The sequence below is a fragment of the Gymnodraco acuticeps genome, unplaced genomic scaffold, assembly GCF_902827175.1.
Source record: "Gymnodraco acuticeps unplaced genomic scaffold, fGymAcu1.1, whole genome shotgun sequence".
Lineage (NCBI taxonomy): Eukaryota > Metazoa > Chordata > Actinopteri > Perciformes > Bathydraconidae > Gymnodraco > Gymnodraco acuticeps.
The window spans coordinates 3,915,022-3,932,667 of NW_022991180.1; the positions used below are offsets into that span (position 1 = coordinate 3,915,022).

General features: G+C 37.6%; 2 protein-coding genes across 3 annotated transcripts in view; both read left to right on the plus strand.

The window, feature by feature from the left end:
• The first annotated feature begins 3,280 nt into the window (after positions 1 to 3,280).
• LOC117560786 (ubiquitin-conjugating enzyme E2 D4-like) lies at positions 3,281 to 7,094 on the plus strand. The gene is made up of 7 exons (XM_034237808.1): positions 3,281 to 3,455; positions 4,259 to 4,322; positions 4,436 to 4,467; positions 4,793 to 4,870; positions 5,000 to 5,105; positions 6,505 to 6,598; positions 6,692 to 7,094. Exons 1-7 carry the CDS (start codon positions 3,432 to 3,434, stop codon positions 6,735 to 6,737), a joined length of 444 nt encoding a protein of 147 aa, XP_034093699.1. The 5' UTR covers positions 3,281 to 3,431; the 3' UTR covers positions 6,738 to 7,094.
• Positions 7,095 to 8,488: 1,394 nt separating this feature from the next.
• Positions 8,489 to 17,646, plus strand: part of LOC117560929 (protein bicaudal C homolog 1-like) — a 69,129-nt gene continuing 59,971 nt past the window's right edge. For both annotated transcript variants that reach the window (XM_034238056.1, XM_034238057.1), the window contains exon 1: positions 8,489 to 8,988. In XM_034238056.1, the coding sequence (XP_034093947.1) occupies positions 8,796 to 8,988 (193 nt within the window). In that variant the 5' untranslated portion in view covers positions 8,489 to 8,795. The remainder of the gene's footprint in view (positions 8,989 to 17,646) is intronic.

Below are 17,646 nucleotides of genomic sequence, written 5' to 3' on the forward strand. Positions count from 1 at the left end.
GTACTTCATTTACTGCTGTCCCTATATAATTAATGTTATACATAATGTGAAAACTCAGTGATGTGATCATGCGCAAACCTCTGTAGACAAATTAGTAACACCTTAGACATAGGCTACTTACTTTCGCCTTTGTTGATTCAATAGAGCTTTGTGTTTTTACAGTAGACAAGGTATTTTTACTTAGACAACAATATTTCAGTTTTAGCTTAAAATATCAGAACATAAAATTGAACACAGAAACTGAGCCACTGTTGTTGCGCCTTATTAAGTATATTTAACAATATTGTTGACCCTGGTAGAATGGTGTATTTTACACCCTTTATTGTATATGTGAGGGTCTATGTATGTATCCTTTCAGTGTTTGACAATGTCACAAATAAATAATATATAAAAAAAATTAAAAAGTATATTTAACAATGAATTGTCTTCATTAAAAGACAGTTAATGTGTTAAAAGACATACAAATTAAAGGTTAGTGCAGAGGAGTTGAACAATTTTTACTTTCACTTGTATTTCACACACATTAATGTACCTCCCAGGCAATAATCCCAGGCAATAATCAAAGGTTAAATATTAGCTATGAGTTGTGATTCAGTGTTGCAGATATGAATGGATATACATACATAGAAAATCTCTTATTTTGCTGCAATCTGTGGCTTTGAGGTATGCAGAAGTCCAGGCGTAAAAGATGGCAGATGTGCCTCTCGCCCTTATGTCCTGTACTGTATCTGTGTGTCTGTCCGTCTTTCCCTTTGCTCTCTCTCGAGACTCAAGCTCTCTGCAAGATGGAACTAAACATTGGGATGTACAACCACCATGGATGGGCTGATAACAGCTTTCAATGATTAAAGGTAACTTATTCAAACAGCATTGCAATACATCCTTGGGATATACAAAGTCATCAGATGTTCATATTCCATTCCATCTTTGCATTATTTTCCTTTTTCATTTCCATCTGTTATTATAATCACCTTTTTCTGCATTAGCCATGTTTTGTAATCAGGTGTGTTGAAACTGGGTCATTTATATCAGGCACATTTCCAAACTCATTTAATTAATCCTTAAACACATGAAACCAAGAGGCTGTTTTCATAATAAATATACCCATCTCAAATATTGCACTAGTAGGAAATTATTTAGAAAGTTCCTTTTATGCAAATTAACAACATCCTTAATGGAAATTGAGTATTTGACCACTTTAATTCTGGCTTTACACGCCGAAGACAGTACTGATTAGGTACTAAATCACTTTATTTGTATTCAGAATATAGAAAGCATCAAGATGTTCAAGGAAATGAATGCACCTTTTGATAGACCGGAAGGCATGGAGCCATGTTGTATGTTATCCTGAATCACAGCAGATCACAATGACATGCAGATTTTTCCAGAGCTCAGTTCATAGGCCTCTCTTTTAAACCCACTGTATGAAGACCCTGGACTACTAGACCAAACCGCAGAGTTGGAAATGTTAGTGTTATAATGGAATCAGATTTGAGCTCCTTTGCAGCAACATCAGGGATATAATTTCATCAGTCCATAAAAGATTTAGAGAAACTTGTTCATGCCTTCATCTCAGCAGGGTGGACTCAAATAACAGACCCTTGTTTGGTTTCTTAACAGATCCCTGCAACCCCCTCCAGGATGCTGCTGCAACAACTTTTCTCACACCCTCACACTGACCTCCTTACAGAACTGTTTTCAGTGATGGTTTAGTTTATAAATCCTTTTACAGCTTAGGGCAAAATTACATCACTGATATGCTCGTATAATATAAAGCCACCATGCAGACCCCTTAGATCATTCAGAAGTCAGCTTGATATGCCTCGAGTCAAAACCATAGACTGTATAAAGGTCAAAACCCAACAATATGTTGGATTTAGCCACTGCAGACCAAAGAAACCAGCTTCCTTATTACCCTCTATGCACCCCAATTTTAACCACTTTCAAATCTAAATTACATTTTACGTTATTCTCCTTTGATTGATTATATTCTCTACAGCACTTATATTTTCATTATAGCATTTGGGGACATTTATTACTGCTCTGAATTATTACTGTACTTATTACTCATGATGGTTCGAATATCAAATCAAATAAAATCAAGTTTTATTTATATAACACATTTATAAACAATTTTTGGTCAAGCCAAAGTGCTGTACATATAATAAAAATAGCCTACAGTAGAGACACTTTACAGCAAATACAACACACTTTACAGCAAATACAACTATCTGTTATATCTGTTAAGCTCGAACCGTAAGTGAATCGCTGCAAAGTCTGCAGAAACCTCTAGTATCAGTTTGGAATATTTGACACCCTAAACACCTTTGTAATGATTAAGACGGGTTGAGCGTAGTCACCCTGCATTATTTTTGTTTTAATAATGAATTGTTTGTGTAATTTTTTGACTTAAATTCATACTATTTCAAAATGTTTGCATTCATTTCAATGTAGTTATTCTTTTTATTTATTTATGCTGACGATGATATCAGCCGTTCATCTTCCCCTCTCATTAGTGAAGCTTACATCATAGTGAGGTCTGGCATTTCACATACCGTATGTTCCTTAAAGGTCAGACATCACCAGTGATAACAGTGATGTTAGGACACCTCATACAGAATGCCACTGTCTCTAATGCTATAAATGCAATTAATATATGGCAATAGACACATCCATGCAGGAACTACAGATGGAAATTAGAATGAGTTTTTTAGATTAATATATGTTTGTACATGGCCCCTGATATAAGAAATGTATTAATAAAAGAAAAACAATCTAGCAGGGTTATACACTATAGACGTGCAGTGAGTAGCCTAGACCCAAGCTTTGTTTTAAATAAAGGCTGTCTTTGTTAACTAATGTTACTTTAATAGTAAAAACGTTTTTAAAAATGTCAATAAACTGTAATTCAAATATTTTCCTCTGGATTCAGGATTCATAATCAACCTAGTTTTGTGTGGTATTTTAAGATGTTGTTCTTAACTTTACTGGGTTTACTATATATATTTATTTATACATGTATTTACATTTATATATATTCACACATATATATTTAGAAATGTAGACATGTATTTATTTAAATGTATATGTAAATGCAGATAAATGTATTCATTTATATATATATATATATACATACATACATTTATATATGTATATATATATGTTTATGTATATATAGAAAAGTAATTCATACATATAAATGTATATATATATATGTTTGAATTACTTTTCTGTGAACGCCTTAACTGAAAACTCAAATTCCCACAATGCACCGGTCCATTCTTCGTCGACGAACAAAAACGCGGAAACAAAAGAAATAATCAGTTTGTCAAAACAAATAACAACGAGTCGGCATAAAGTGAGCGTAGCGGTAGCTGTCAGCTCTTAAACTTAACACCACAGCTTCGTTTGACCGATCTGAAAGACTTCCCATGGCTCTGAAAAGAATACAGAAGGTAAGAATTCGTCCTCTTTTATTTAATGTACAGAAAAGGTTAGGGCGATGCGGAAACGTCGTTATAGCGTTAGCCAGTCATCCGTCTAGCTTGATAGCATCTGTTTGCTAACCTAAGGCGGTTGATTATTGTAACGTACCTACGGGTTTTTGTACATTTTTTACGATAGATTTAGCTAATTAATTCACACGGCAGATTTTTTACGACAGAGAATCTGATATTTATTCCACTGGTGATGTCTTTAACGCTACACCGAACCCAGTTAGCGATAGCTTACGTTGAGCAGTTATACTAAAATGAGCTAACTTCAAGCTAAGTGGAAGCTAAATCTGGCCTAGCAAACGAACATGGTGAACGCCCTGTACGTTTGTGTTTCTGGCTACTTGTTAATATGATTGAATTTCCTCAAGTTTTAGCTACTCGTCCGCTAACATTGGTGTACAGTTAAACATACTATATTCTCGCTTTTAGGCAGCACATTTAACGTTACAATGCGAGCATATCTTTCAAACTCATAACATTTGGTTTATTCCACTCAATTATTATACAACAAAAACATGTACACTTTACGCAGTTTTCGTAGCCCGTGATGAGAAGAACATGGTATTTTACCTGCCCCTTATTAATAAAAATGAAACCGAAATCAAAAGTCAACCCAACAATCTACCATCAGCAAAACCGGTTAACTGACATCTTCATACTGCCTAATTATTCTTTCTTTATATGTTTTCTTAAACCTAACGATCTTCATACAGCATAAAAAAGTACCCAAAAATGATGACTTACTATTACTATTTGTATAGGAGTTGCAAGACTTGGGAAAGGACCCCCCTGCCTCATGTTCAGCTGGACCTGTAGGGGATGACTGTAAGTGTGAGAATACGTAACATTTTTTAATGTTTAATCTACCAAGGTCATTCTTGTTATCAATATTGTAACAATGTTCTCACGGATTATGTTATCCTCTTTGTTTCTTTTAGTGTTTCACTGGCAGGCTACCATCACAGGACCGGTGAGAGTTTTTCTGGATTAGTTTCCTGGATTTTTTTTAAAACCAAGTTTCTTCTGGATCTCTAGAGACAATAGTGTTTTATGTTGACTTTACAACCCTTTCTGTTCTGTATGGAGAGCACAGACTGGCACACTCTATCCCAGTGTTAGTCTCTAAAGCTAATGGCATTACTTAGACAATAGGAAGGGGAAATACCATAATGCCATTTATGTTAGCAAAGAAAAATCTGAAAACTATCTTTTGAATCTCAATACATATAATACAGTATTTTATTGCATACATGACAAGGCATTATTTAACAATCCTTTTCCTCATTATTTTCTAGAATGACAGCCCTTATCATGGCGGAGTGTTCTTCCTTTCTGTCCATTTTCCCACTGACTACCCCTTTAAGCCACCAAAGGTAAGATTGTTTTCTTACAGATTAATTTTAGGTAAAATACATCATTTTTCACTGTTTTCTAGAACAAACAATTAGTCAATACAAGATTAAAAGGTTATGTGATCTAATAATGCTTTGTTTTTTTCATAGCTTGCCTTTACAACGAAGATCTACCACCCAAACATCAACAGCAATGGCAGCATCTGCCTTGACATCTTGAGGTCGCAGTGGTCCCCTGCGCTCACAGTATCAAAAGGTAACTACTCTCCATTTCACCTGTACATTAAAGTGTAACACATTTCTACAGCACTGTGAAGAAAACTGTTTTTTATGTCAGCTTAACTTTGAAATCACAAAGGAATGTATTTTTTTTAATAATATGATTTCACACGCTTATGGGTAAATTAGGAGCTTGAGCTAAAACAGAACATGGAAAGGGAATGCCAAAGACGGTTAGGTGAATTGGAATAAATATAGCCAGGAAGGGAAGCTCTCAACACAATTGGATTCTTCCAAATGAATGATTTTCAGTCTCTATGGACACGCATTACAGGATTTTCAGGGTTGATTATCCAAGAATAAAACTAAAGCTGTGTGCTTTTGACATTTAGAAAATTGTGAAATTGCAGGCTTTGTACTGTATAATTGGAGAGGGCAAACGGGGGATGTTCAAAAGTTTTAGAACCTAAACTTTTGGGATTTGGCTTTAAAGGTGCATGAAATGAAAGCTTGTTTATTTGCGTTTAAATTGGAGAACATGTTCAAAAGTTGTTCAAATTAATTTAAACTAGGGATGCACGATATTGGTTTTTTGAAACCGATACCGATAACTTCCTGCTTCTCAAGACCGATACCGATAACCGATAATAATATAATATATATATATATTAAATGTACCTATAGTTTTTGCACACCGGGTGGTAAAAAAAAGACTAGTAGTGAGCAAATGACATGAGCATTACTACTATGAACAAAACAAAGCCAAGAACAGTTTTGACTCTTCAAAGTGACCATATTTATTTTCCCAAATAAAGTTCTTGCCTTTTTCAAAAGCCTCGTGGATAGGTAAAAGCCCCGGTGCCTTTGCAGCTGGCTTTGGATTCGCCGCTAGTTTAACAGCGCAGGCGTCTTCGTGCGCTTTTAACACACCATCGTAGCGATGGCGATGTTTCAGGTGACTAATCAGGAAGTATTATAGCTCGTTGCCTTTTTCCCTCCTCGTGGAACTTCTGCATTTGTTAATACAAATAGCAAGCGAACTATCTAACTCTGAAACTTTGAAATAGTCCCATACTACCGACGACATGTTTGTTTACTGTCCTGGCTTCACGGCCGCACACCATTTATGTCACAGCCAGGCATGAGTTAGGGAGAGCTGGATTTGTGAAGAACTCCCCTCTTCCTAAACCACTAATACCACAGTACTGGCAAAACGGGAGGAGCCAAGTGAAAAACAAGCGCCCCTCATCCCAATCCACCCACACCGCAGTACTTTTTCTTTTTTTTACCCAAAAAATATATTGTATATTATCGGGGCTATTAATACTGTTATCGGGTTTATCGGGATGACGTCATAATTCCTAATATCGGACCGATAATTATCGTGCACCACAAATTTAAACCTATTTGCATAACATTTTCTTTTTTCCTTCCAGTTTTATTATCTATTTGCTCCTTGCTATGTGACCCGAATCCCGATGATCCGTTAGTCCCAGACATTGCGCACATCTACAAATCAGACAGACAAAGGTGAGTACAAATGACCCAAAATGTGGAATGTGGACACACTTGAATTCATCATCTATTTTGGAAATACTCATCCTGGTTTTCATATCTCCTTAGGTACAACAAAGTAGCCAGGGAATGGACCCAGAGGTATGCAATGTGAGGGACCCAAGTTTCAGCAACAAAGACGCATCCCTGAACGGCTCAGAATATGACAGTACTGTTTCAACTGCTCATTCACACTGGTTCTAGTTGAGGTGTTTTATTAGCTTGAAGCACGTTCTCTACTTGGACTTTACTTGACTTTCCTGTTTTTACTGTTTTATTTTCCCCTTAAATTGGCGTCATTATTATTATTATTATTATTGGTTGTGGTGAGATGGCCTGATTTCTTTTAAGAGATATATATTGTACAAGACCATACTGAATTTATTTTTCATTATTTTTCATTAAAGACATTAACCAAGTGAATTGCAAATTGTTTCTTGGCAACATGCATAAAAACCGAAATTATGAACCATTTGGCATTAAGTGTTTCATTCTGTGAACAGTACATTTCTATTACCAACAAATTAGTTGCCCTTACTTCTACTATTCACATGGCCACTAGGTGGTAGCCTTTAGTTTTTACAGCTCAAACCTGGGCAGTCAAATATTCTTGTTTGTCTTACTTTTAACTCACTTGCTCTTAAAGCCCGTTTATTGAGTAGTTATTCATGTGGATAACTTTTATAATGTTGTGATTTAGCAATTAAATTCATAACAAATGTTCAGTCCATTGAAATGAGACCATCCATTATATTCACCTCTACTGGTTTTACACACAGTAATTAAGCAGCTCATGTCTTCTTGATGTCTACATTACAATGCAAATATGCTGATATTAATTGAATGACTGGCATGAACATATTTAATCTACATTGCTATGTTGATGTGACCTCACAAAACTACTGAGGGCATGTATTGTCCTGATAGTATAAGGTTGACCCTCAAATGTTTAACTCTGATAACCTGCAAGAGGTTATCAAAGTTAAACACTTGGAGATTTGACTTTGTCATACATTTTAAATAATAGATGACTACCTTAACCATTTTGGGTTTAGATTAAGATATCAAATGCCAAAGATATCCCACAATTTGAGAAAAAAGGAGAATGATTTTCACAAGACTAAAATCAAGTTGATGAAGTGTACCTTCCAAATGGACAGAAAACCAGGTCCTGTAGTAACAAGGTGATTTTGCTTTAAAATTAAAGCACCAGCTTTCAAACTAAGGTTAATATCAGGCCATATATTGAAACTCAATCATTTCCTGAACACAGCCGGAGTATAATCCTGGAATTGTACAGGGACTTGGAAATATTGTATTGCATACATCTCTGGCCTCTAGTTTTTGTATAACTTTATATGGCATTAGCACATAAACAATATCTTTGAATTTTACCCCTTTTGAGGCTGTATGGCATAATGTATGATTGCTCTACATTTGTTTTGGTTTCTCTTTCCTGTATTGCTTCCCTTCACCCACTCAGGATGTGTAGTGTTTCCTCTACAAACCAATAAACTGGTTGCATGGGGTGTTATTACAAAGTGCTGGCTAAGTGGGGGGGGAAAGGCATAGAAATATTCATTTATACTCAGGCCAAGCCTCTCTTTATGTTTCATGGTTTATTTTCATATCTTGTGGTGTAAAATTAACTTGTAATATAATCATCATAGCTCATAATAACTGTGCTTTTGTTTGCTACAATTGGCTATCATAGCTGAACAGTTTCCCATAAATGAGATATAAAAGTTGTCTCATAGACAGAAAAAAACAGTGACTTTTGGAGACTAACCAGGAGAGGGAAGATGTTTTAAAAAAAATATTGTCTGGGAGGAGCCCCACTTTTTTTGCAGGGTGACACGTGAAACTTTCTCGAAGAGTTGGTTGCTATGTTTGCAGTGTGCATTAGGAAGCTCTGTTAACTCCATACACGACCTATAGCGAGAGGAAGAGTGTGCTTCTGCCTATTTTTAGGAAAGTCTGCCTGTAATGGGGGAAAACGAAGGGGCTTAAAGAAAGTGCAGAGGAAGGTCTCAATCGCGCTGCAATGATCCCGCGCAACACCACGCAGTGACGGAATAAAAAAAAGTTTACAGAAGTTTACCCGTTTTGCTTCAACTCGACTTAACTTTGTTTTAAAACGCAGTGGCCACTGGAGAAGTTGCTGAGCAGCGCAATGGCTGCCCAGTGCGACACTTTAAGCGGATACTTGCAGCAGTCGGACCAGGGCTCCAACAGCGAGCGCAGCGCCGACTCTCCCCTCCCGGGATCAGAGGACGACCTGAGCGGGCTCCATCCGCTGCCAGACCCGGAGTGGACCGAAGAGAGGTTCCGGGTGGACCGCAAGAAGTTGGAAGCCATGTTACTAGGTATGATAAACTTAGTAATTAAATAGAAACATATCAGTAGCCTATACTGAAGTATTTTTCAATATATTGCATTTAATCTTTTTTTATCCCGTCTCTTGTAATTGTAGGCTGTCGTTGTTTCCGAGTAACTGCACACGTTTGCAACCCTCTGACGGCTCTTTGTTTATGTTATACTCGTAAAATGAAATGTACTATCCATAATTAGTACTTTTTGTGACCTAAACATAGCAGGGTTCCATTTTAGCATGCTCAGAAAAGTTGACCATGTCATGGTCGGGCGGCTGTGGCTCAATGGATAGAGTGCTGAACTTCGAATCAGGGGCTACCAAGTTCGAGTCCGTCCGTCAGTCAGCATGTCGTTGTGTCCATGGGCAAGACACTTCAACCCAAATTGCTCCTGTGGGGATTGTCCACAGTACTGAATTGTCGCTTTGGATAAAAGCTTGGCGATTGGGCTTGACGAACCAATTAGCTATTGGCTTTCAATTAGTGATAACTTGTCAAAAGCATAGGTCAAAAGTAAGTTATTTGTTACCCAAGGAAGTAAGTTGCTTGATTACAGTCATATTTGCGTACATTATTTCGAAAATAAAAGTTTTATGGAAGGTTAAAAGGGGCAAAGACAATAACCATAATTTCTCTGATGGAAGTAGTAGCATGCCCCGACCACATGCTGTCGCTGTACAAACTGCATGGTGTGCATTTGTTTATAGAAACTGACCTAAACATGCAGTCCGCTTACTTTTCAGTAAACTTGGAAAGTCTGTAAACAAATATTTAACAAGGGACATTTTTAGGGTTCAGTCCGCCTCTAAACAAATCCCAGATTGCTTAAAAGAGGAAAATCTAATTGTTAAACATCATTGATTTACTGTATTTTTTGTTTTTGTGATGCATTTGATTCCCAGTGACATTTATTCAAATGTATACAAAAACTGATGAGAGGCTCATTAAGACAGGTCAGTCTCTGTTGAGAGGCCCCTATACTCACAGATTGAGGTCATTTATCACATTTTTCAACAGTAAAACGTGGAATATAATTTAAGAGACTTTGGGTAAATGGGCTAGATTATTTGTCATTTCCACGAATGCAGAGAAGCAGCCAAAACATTCTTAGGAGGAACATCAGTCCTAATCATTCAATGTAATTCATTATAACAAGCCTGATTAATCGTGCTGATGAATAAAGCTTTGAATTTCATCGGAGTAGTTTGGGGAAAAGCTGTTTTTTTGTTAGGTTAAAGTTGTGATTTAAATTAGTGACTATCATTTGGAGTAATCCTCAGCAAGCGCCACGTCTTGAAGTTAGTTTATCCTTTATCCTATACACACAGACACAAGTAGTTCCCCTTGAGAATGTCCTGGTTGCTGCTCCGCTGCTCGGTGCATTCCTCAAAGCTCCATGTCATCCCTAACTCTTCCAGGAAAACAACTTAACCAGAGGCCGGCCCTAAATCTTAGTGTCCTGGACAAACCGTGCGCTATGTCCTATAAGAGTCTATGTGCATCTGTATGTGTTATGTATAATCTATCCATTCTACCGGGTCTTTAAAAATGTGTTAGTTTTGTCTCGTATTGCTGCCAACATCTTGTTTTACAATTTCTGCATCATGACGTCATGGGCGACATTGCTCATGTTGACATTGCAGCTAGGTTTGTGGCTGCTGTCTCCTGGCCTTCTGGTCAGTCATTGGTTCAGGTTTAAATACCATGCTATCTCAACTGTGAAAGTGCTTTGACCTTTGGCATCTGGCTGTCAGGAAGAATCCAGGATGTCTGGTCGCATTGTATGTAGCTACACAGTCACATATGTTGAGTTGTGCACATGATCCTCCGATGAGTTCCATAAACTACAGACATATTGTAGATTTGTTTCACTCACTAGATCAGGTACTGTACTAAAGGTGTAAATGAAAATCTGATGAATATCTATTTTAGACAGTTCCATTTGGGTCAGAGCTCTGTAACATCTGGTTCTGTTTTGATTGGATGATCTTGTGACTTTGACGGGGTACATCATGTTCTGAAGGCCACAATCTGGATTCTCGTGAAATCATTTAATAGGTACTCCAGTGTATTTTTGCTCAGTGTTTTATTGTCTGTGACTGTATCCCTGGCTTCTCTTTTCTGGAAAATTAAGAGCGCTTCACCCTCGGCAAAGAGCCACGGTTCAACTCATGTTGCGATCACTTCCCAAGCTTCAAAAGCTTAGCACCTTGACTCTTTACCAAGTTATGTTTGTGCGCTAGTATGTAAAGAAACGAGACCAGATTCAAATTAGCCTGCATCTAGTTATTAATTATTTCACATTCAATCTGCCAGTTGTTTGTTTGATTTATCAATTGAATAATTGACCACAAAGCTCATCAAGAATTCCCAAAACCAGAGTTGACGTCTCTAAATGTCTTGTTTTGTCTGACGAGCAGTCAAGAGCGCAAAAGATATTCAGTTCATAAATAAAATATTAGATAAACCAATGGAGATTTCACATTTTTGCTGAGTATATGGCTTATAATTATTGACACTATCAAGTAGTTTATCATCATTTATAGTCTTTAATTAATATCCTGTTGATTGTCTTGTCATTAATGGAATGATTGTTGCAGCTGAAATAAAAAACAGTTACTACAGCATTTCTATTTTTGTTATTAAACACAATCTTGATGCATGGATTACATTTGATTGATGCAGTTCGAGTTAATTTACTTACCAGTATATGATAATCCAGTTTATTGATCAAGTCCCTTAATGTGGTGTCCACTGTACCGAACTCCTGATTGGCTGATCAATGCATTAAATCAATTACCTTTGCTGTCTCAGTGTTGACATTGTTTAGATAAGAAGATGGCTAATTTCTATGATTAGGGTTTATTTTGTGACGCAAATAAATGGACAAATAAACCTGAAACGTGTTATTGCCAGATTATAGCTTTGGTCGTGCACCTCTTGGCCGAGAGTTAGGGTAATTTTAAGTTTTACAATACATAACAAAGGCAACCTTTTACTGAAGGGCAATCAAATTGCTCCACTGATGACGGATGCTCCCTGATTTTATGTGGTGTATTATCTCATAGAAGATCTGTGATGTTGCTGTGAAATCTCTTTAATCCCATTTTATTTATGTCACCCTCAGCATTTTCACTATTTGGTTTATTTTGATATGGCCTGGGACATCTGATTCCCTCTAAGTGCCATACTGGCAATTATATTGGCTTTTAGTCTAATGATAAAGCTGTCTGTACTCAGAAAAGGGTCAGTGTGTTACATCACAGCGATAAAGAGCCATATAGTCAGGGTACATTTTGGAGAACAAAAAACCCAGAAGCACTCTGTACACATTCAAATATTTTAGCAACTCACCAGCATCTCTCCAAACAGAAGTCAAATCCCAGTGTACATACTTAAACTACTCTTTTAGTTTGGATCTGCCATGTTTCATGCCCCTGTTCTGGCTCTATTTTCATCAGGAGAAAATGGTAATAGTTAACTACTTAGCAATTACAAATGTACGGTCCCTCTCATTGGCAGGGATGCAGGTTCCTGGGCGTAAATCAGCAAATAGAGTGTAAACTGACAACAAAATCTCACCCTGACAGCCATCTGAGTTTAACTGTTGTACTGTTGGCACCCTAGGATACAACTCTCACATTAATGGCTTGGATACCTCGACACAGGCATGAACGCTTGAACGATCGCTTTATGTGTTCTGGGAACCCTGTAAGAGAACTTTTGTGCCTTTCTTTCGCTTTCATTATGGAGATAATAGATCAGGAGCAAGTGTGGGAAAGAGGTAACATTTCTCCAACTACAGTGATAGTGTCTAAATGTGCATTGAGGTGTTTTTTTTTTTAAGCATACAGGCCAAGTGTTTTCAATTGTAGGTCAGTTTGCTGAACCTGGCTGTGGGTTTCCTTGCAAAGACTAGCAATGATGAGTTGTGTGGTGTTTGTGAGGGTGTTTGGGCCTGCTGCAGGGCCAGTGTGTACACACATCGTAACAACATGTTTGCTGAGTAACTGCAACAGCAACCTACAATTAGGTTAAGTGAATCATTTTCTTCATTGAACTCATTTGTTTTCCCGCTCCTTAACCACAGACTATTATTAGGTAGCTGTGTCTCAGACTGGGAAATACTGTTACATAAGGTATTGAAAAAGTACAAGGTGTTCACAGGTATTCTCAGTTAGAAGTGATAATGTTGTCAGTGCTGGAATATTGTATAAAACGGGCCGCTTCTTCACCTCATGTAGTATGTGTAGGGGAATATTATTCTAGTTGTTTAGGATACATTTCACACACAACTTTATTTGCTGGAAACACAAATTACAAGTACATTTATCTGGAGGCCAGTGGAACTCTGCCTCTGGGAAGGAAAAATTGCCCTCTAGTAAAAAAGTAATTATAATTTTGTACTATTTTCCTCCTTTTTATTATTTAGAGGATTATTTTTCTGGCTACCATACCCACATAATGAGGGGAGTATGTGTGAGGGCCTCATCCTCCTCTTCCTCCCGGGTGCTGAGTAAGACTCACAGACAGGAAGTGAGTCTTGTGGGGAATGTGCTGCAGGCTTTCTCTTCTCTCTTTCGTTCTCCCCCTCTATTGCTCCCTCTCGAGCATTCAAACACTGCTCTGTTGTTCCAGCTTCCATCAGATCGTCTGTGGAGCTGTTGGACTTTCCCTGATCTTTATCCTGACACTACAACACAATCCTCACCCCTTAACCTTAACAAACCCAGGCACAATCTGTATTGAAAACACTGAATTCTGTATCTCAACCAAATGCTTTTAAAGTGAAATAAAAGATGGAGAAGAAGGGAACTTTGAGAGAAGCCTTACACAAATCACCTTTTGGAAAAATGCTGTGAAAAGTGGAAAACAATAGACGGTGCCAGCACTTGAGAGGAAAATCCTATCTGGTGTATAATGGTGTATTCCCTCAGATGAGGATGACATCTGTCATTTTGAGAAATTGTAATGTTTAAACCAGATCCTGACTGGATTCTTTACAAAATGTATATGCAGGTTGTTAATGTGCCAAAGCAGCAAATGTTCTTATTTCGTAGTTGTCGACCACGAGAAGAGGAGTAAGTACTTCCCATTCCTTTTTTCCAGTCACGTTGAGTGGGAGGGGTCCTGCATGGCGTACATTAAAAGGAATGCAAAAGATATAAAAGAAAAATAAGCGTTGGATTGCAGAGGTATATCATTTTCTATTTCAGCAATACTAAAGTTAGCTTGCTACGCTTGCTAGGGCCAGAAGTTCATGTTTAAATGTTTGTGTCATATTATCAAACTCTTTCCCTTTTTGTGTCTCACATTTTGAGAATTACTGCTGTAGCGGTCCAATGGAAACCATTGTTCTGCAAACGGTCAACTTGAACTTGAACAACTTGAAACTTGAACAACTCAAAACTTCACTTCTATGCTTGTAAATATATTACAGGAATAAAAGATTTAATCTGCTTAAGGTTATGCAGAATGATATTCACCTGCACACTGCCGGCAATACAAATCTTTATGGAAAGCAGACGTATACCAGAACATTCAAAGAGTAAATGGTTGGTTGAACTTCATGTATTTGGCCAGTCCCTGGGCTTCGCTCAGTACCCTCTGGCCACTTTCCCCCTCTCTCCCCTTTCCTCTTTCTTCAGGTTTTACTGAAACATGCTGATACAATTATACAATTCTATTGGACTTTGCTTACACGTTGAATTCCTTCATCCTGGGCATGATGAAGCTTTCAGGAGCTGTAATATAATTGAGCTTCAGTCGGCGGAAAAACCTGTAATTCATTACTCAAGGAAATAAAACCAGGAGTCCTATTTCAGCCGTCCGAATGGAGCTGGAGTGCTGTGACCCATTTCTCTGCTCCTGTAACTGTAAAAGGGCTGAAATGAATACCTGTTTTTCTACGTCGCTCAAAGCTCTTTTTCTACAACCCTTTTCAAAGTGCAGATTTACATTCTGTCTGGTTTGCGGTTGCTATTTTAGAAACTTTTCTTGGGGACGGCACCCTTGACTTATCCTGCACGCGTGCGCACTCACACACTCAATACATGTAGAAAGACACACACACACTCACACATACACCACCCAGCCCTTGACCACTCCCCCCAAGAGCTTTCAATGTTTATCTTTGGAGAACCTCGGCTTTTGGTTTGTTGTTCTCTCTCCTCATTCAACATCTGCCTTTTCTCCACTTGCCTTTATTGTAGAAAAAGCATTTTTATAAAAGTACCTTCTTGATCGAGCATCGGCTGTTGCCAGAATATTCTTTACTTGAACAAAAGAGAAAGAATGAAAAAAAGGAGTTTGTCCAAGGGCTGGGATTCATAAAACACTATAACTGCATTATGTTCATCTCCTTGAAACTGCTCTGTTATGGATGATTCTATTGGACATATCATGGGGAGATAACTCAGATGTAGTATTAAAAATGCGGTAATCAAGGAAAGAATTCCCATCACTAAAATCCTCCACAGATTCCTAATGTCTCTTCAAAGGAGATAAGTATGACCCCATGATTGAAATGAATGTGAAATGTCAATGATTTCCCAATAGCACAATGTAATGTTTACAGTGCAACTCTCCCCTGTTAAGTGAGAGTGACTCCCTACGCTCCATGGGGGATCTCACACAGTAGATACCAGGCACCAGGAATGCACAGCGTTGTGTAATCACTTTCAGCGTTCTCACAAGGGAGATAAAGGAGGAGATGATAACCCAAACATATTACTAACAACAGCTTGATGTATTATTTCCTGGACTGCAAGATCCTGCTGTAAATATGCTCCTTTGTAAATAAAATGTGCTGTTGTTGTGAAGACATAATGAACCGTGTACGTCATAATGTAAAAACCGTTAAGGATGTACAACTTAATAACTATTTCTAATCACGTTAGACCTTCTCATTCATGTAACCTGGGCTTGGTGAGTCTGGTTTCTCTAGCAGGCTGTCATCATCTGCCAGAAAGTAACATTTGGCACTAAGTGCATTTATTTGATGAAACAGTTGCTTGGCAACCCTTAAGGAGTTGAGAGAGGATAGCTGTTTCGAGTACAGAGGGAGACCTCTGCGCAAAATGGAAATGTTGTTCTCTTCGGTTACCAAAACTAGAGATGTGAAGTGGTTTAAAAGCATTAAGTTATGAGGTTTAAACGCGTGAGTTAATACCTGGCGGGAAGCAACATTTTATTTTCAGATGCCTGCTAACCAGCTTTGTGAATTTTTTTGTCAAAAACTGAACTGTAGACAACCCTCAGTATCTCAGCTGACATTACATATTTAATCATTCAAGACATTAAGTTAATGGTGAAAAATCATTTGTTGATATTACTTGTTAAAAAAAAACATGAAATTGTTTTTTAATAAATTATATTTATTGTTAATTTGTTATATAATGAGCATTAAAATATAATTTGTCAAGAAACCAGCTATGGTGCAAAGATAAAATATGTTTTACTGAGCCGCAGACCTAGTTATTTATCCCAGACTGCTTTACAAGTGTCGATAGCGAGTGTGAAGTAAATCCTAAGAAGCAACTATTAGCTTAACAAGTGATCTCACAGGACAGATAAATGGCATACCAGTGTAATCTCAAACAATTTGTAGAAGGAGTTCTACTTGTCTGTCACAGAAATATTAAAAGCCTCCCATTTCTCCTTTAACATAGATAAAGAAGTGTTGAAAGCCCAAGAAGCTTCTCTGGCAGTGTTCACATGAAAGATCACGTTAAGAAAACAGCCGGTTCAGCTGTAACTGTAAACCTTACCAATCCTGACTTGTTGATTAGATACCACTGTAGTCTTGGAGAAGCAGTTCAAGATTTTCTCAGGCATTGAAGGCTTTTGTTTAGGGGACAACTTGTTTAGGGGCCAACTTGCGTAACGTATGCCAAAGCAGTTCTCAGGGACACTTAAGTGTTGGCTTTTGTCTATTTTAATTTAGACGTGACGCCTATTGCTCCCAACTGCGTGTCAGCTGCAAGGTGATACACTTGAAACATCCCGTCTTTGAAGTGAGGCGTTTAGGCTTGATTGATGACAACAGCCGGGGGGGCTGTTGTCATCAATCAAGCCTAAACGCCTCACTTCGTCACTGCATGACAACCTGACTGAATGCTAATGAATGCACTGTTTCCTTTATAGGGTAAATGCTTACCTTTAAAACCACCTTTTTCATTTAAAGGGCTGTGTGTCAATGTGTGTGTGAGCGCGATCGAAGTGGATAATATTAATATGAATACTGTGAGACATTATAAACTATTTTTACAGAAATAACAGTATTTCTGGTTGTATCAGACTTGTTGCAGTGAATTGTCTTGTATTTTAGCCCTTGATAAGCATTTATAATTCACTCAGAACTTCCAGGAAATATGCTATATCAATATCGCAATGTAACAATACACACATTCAAGTTTCATCCAATTGACCAAGAGTGAATGAGTAATATTATTAATTGATACTGATTAAGCTGTTGATAATAAGTCAGTAGGTCTTTATTTATTTTACATTAAACAGTAATGACATTATGAAGGTTACGTTTTGACTGCAACATCTGTTGTTAATCACTAATTGTTGTTGATTGCGTATTGTTTATAGTATTCAGACATTTTGTCTAAAGATCTGGATTTAGGATCAATAAAGTCCTGTGTT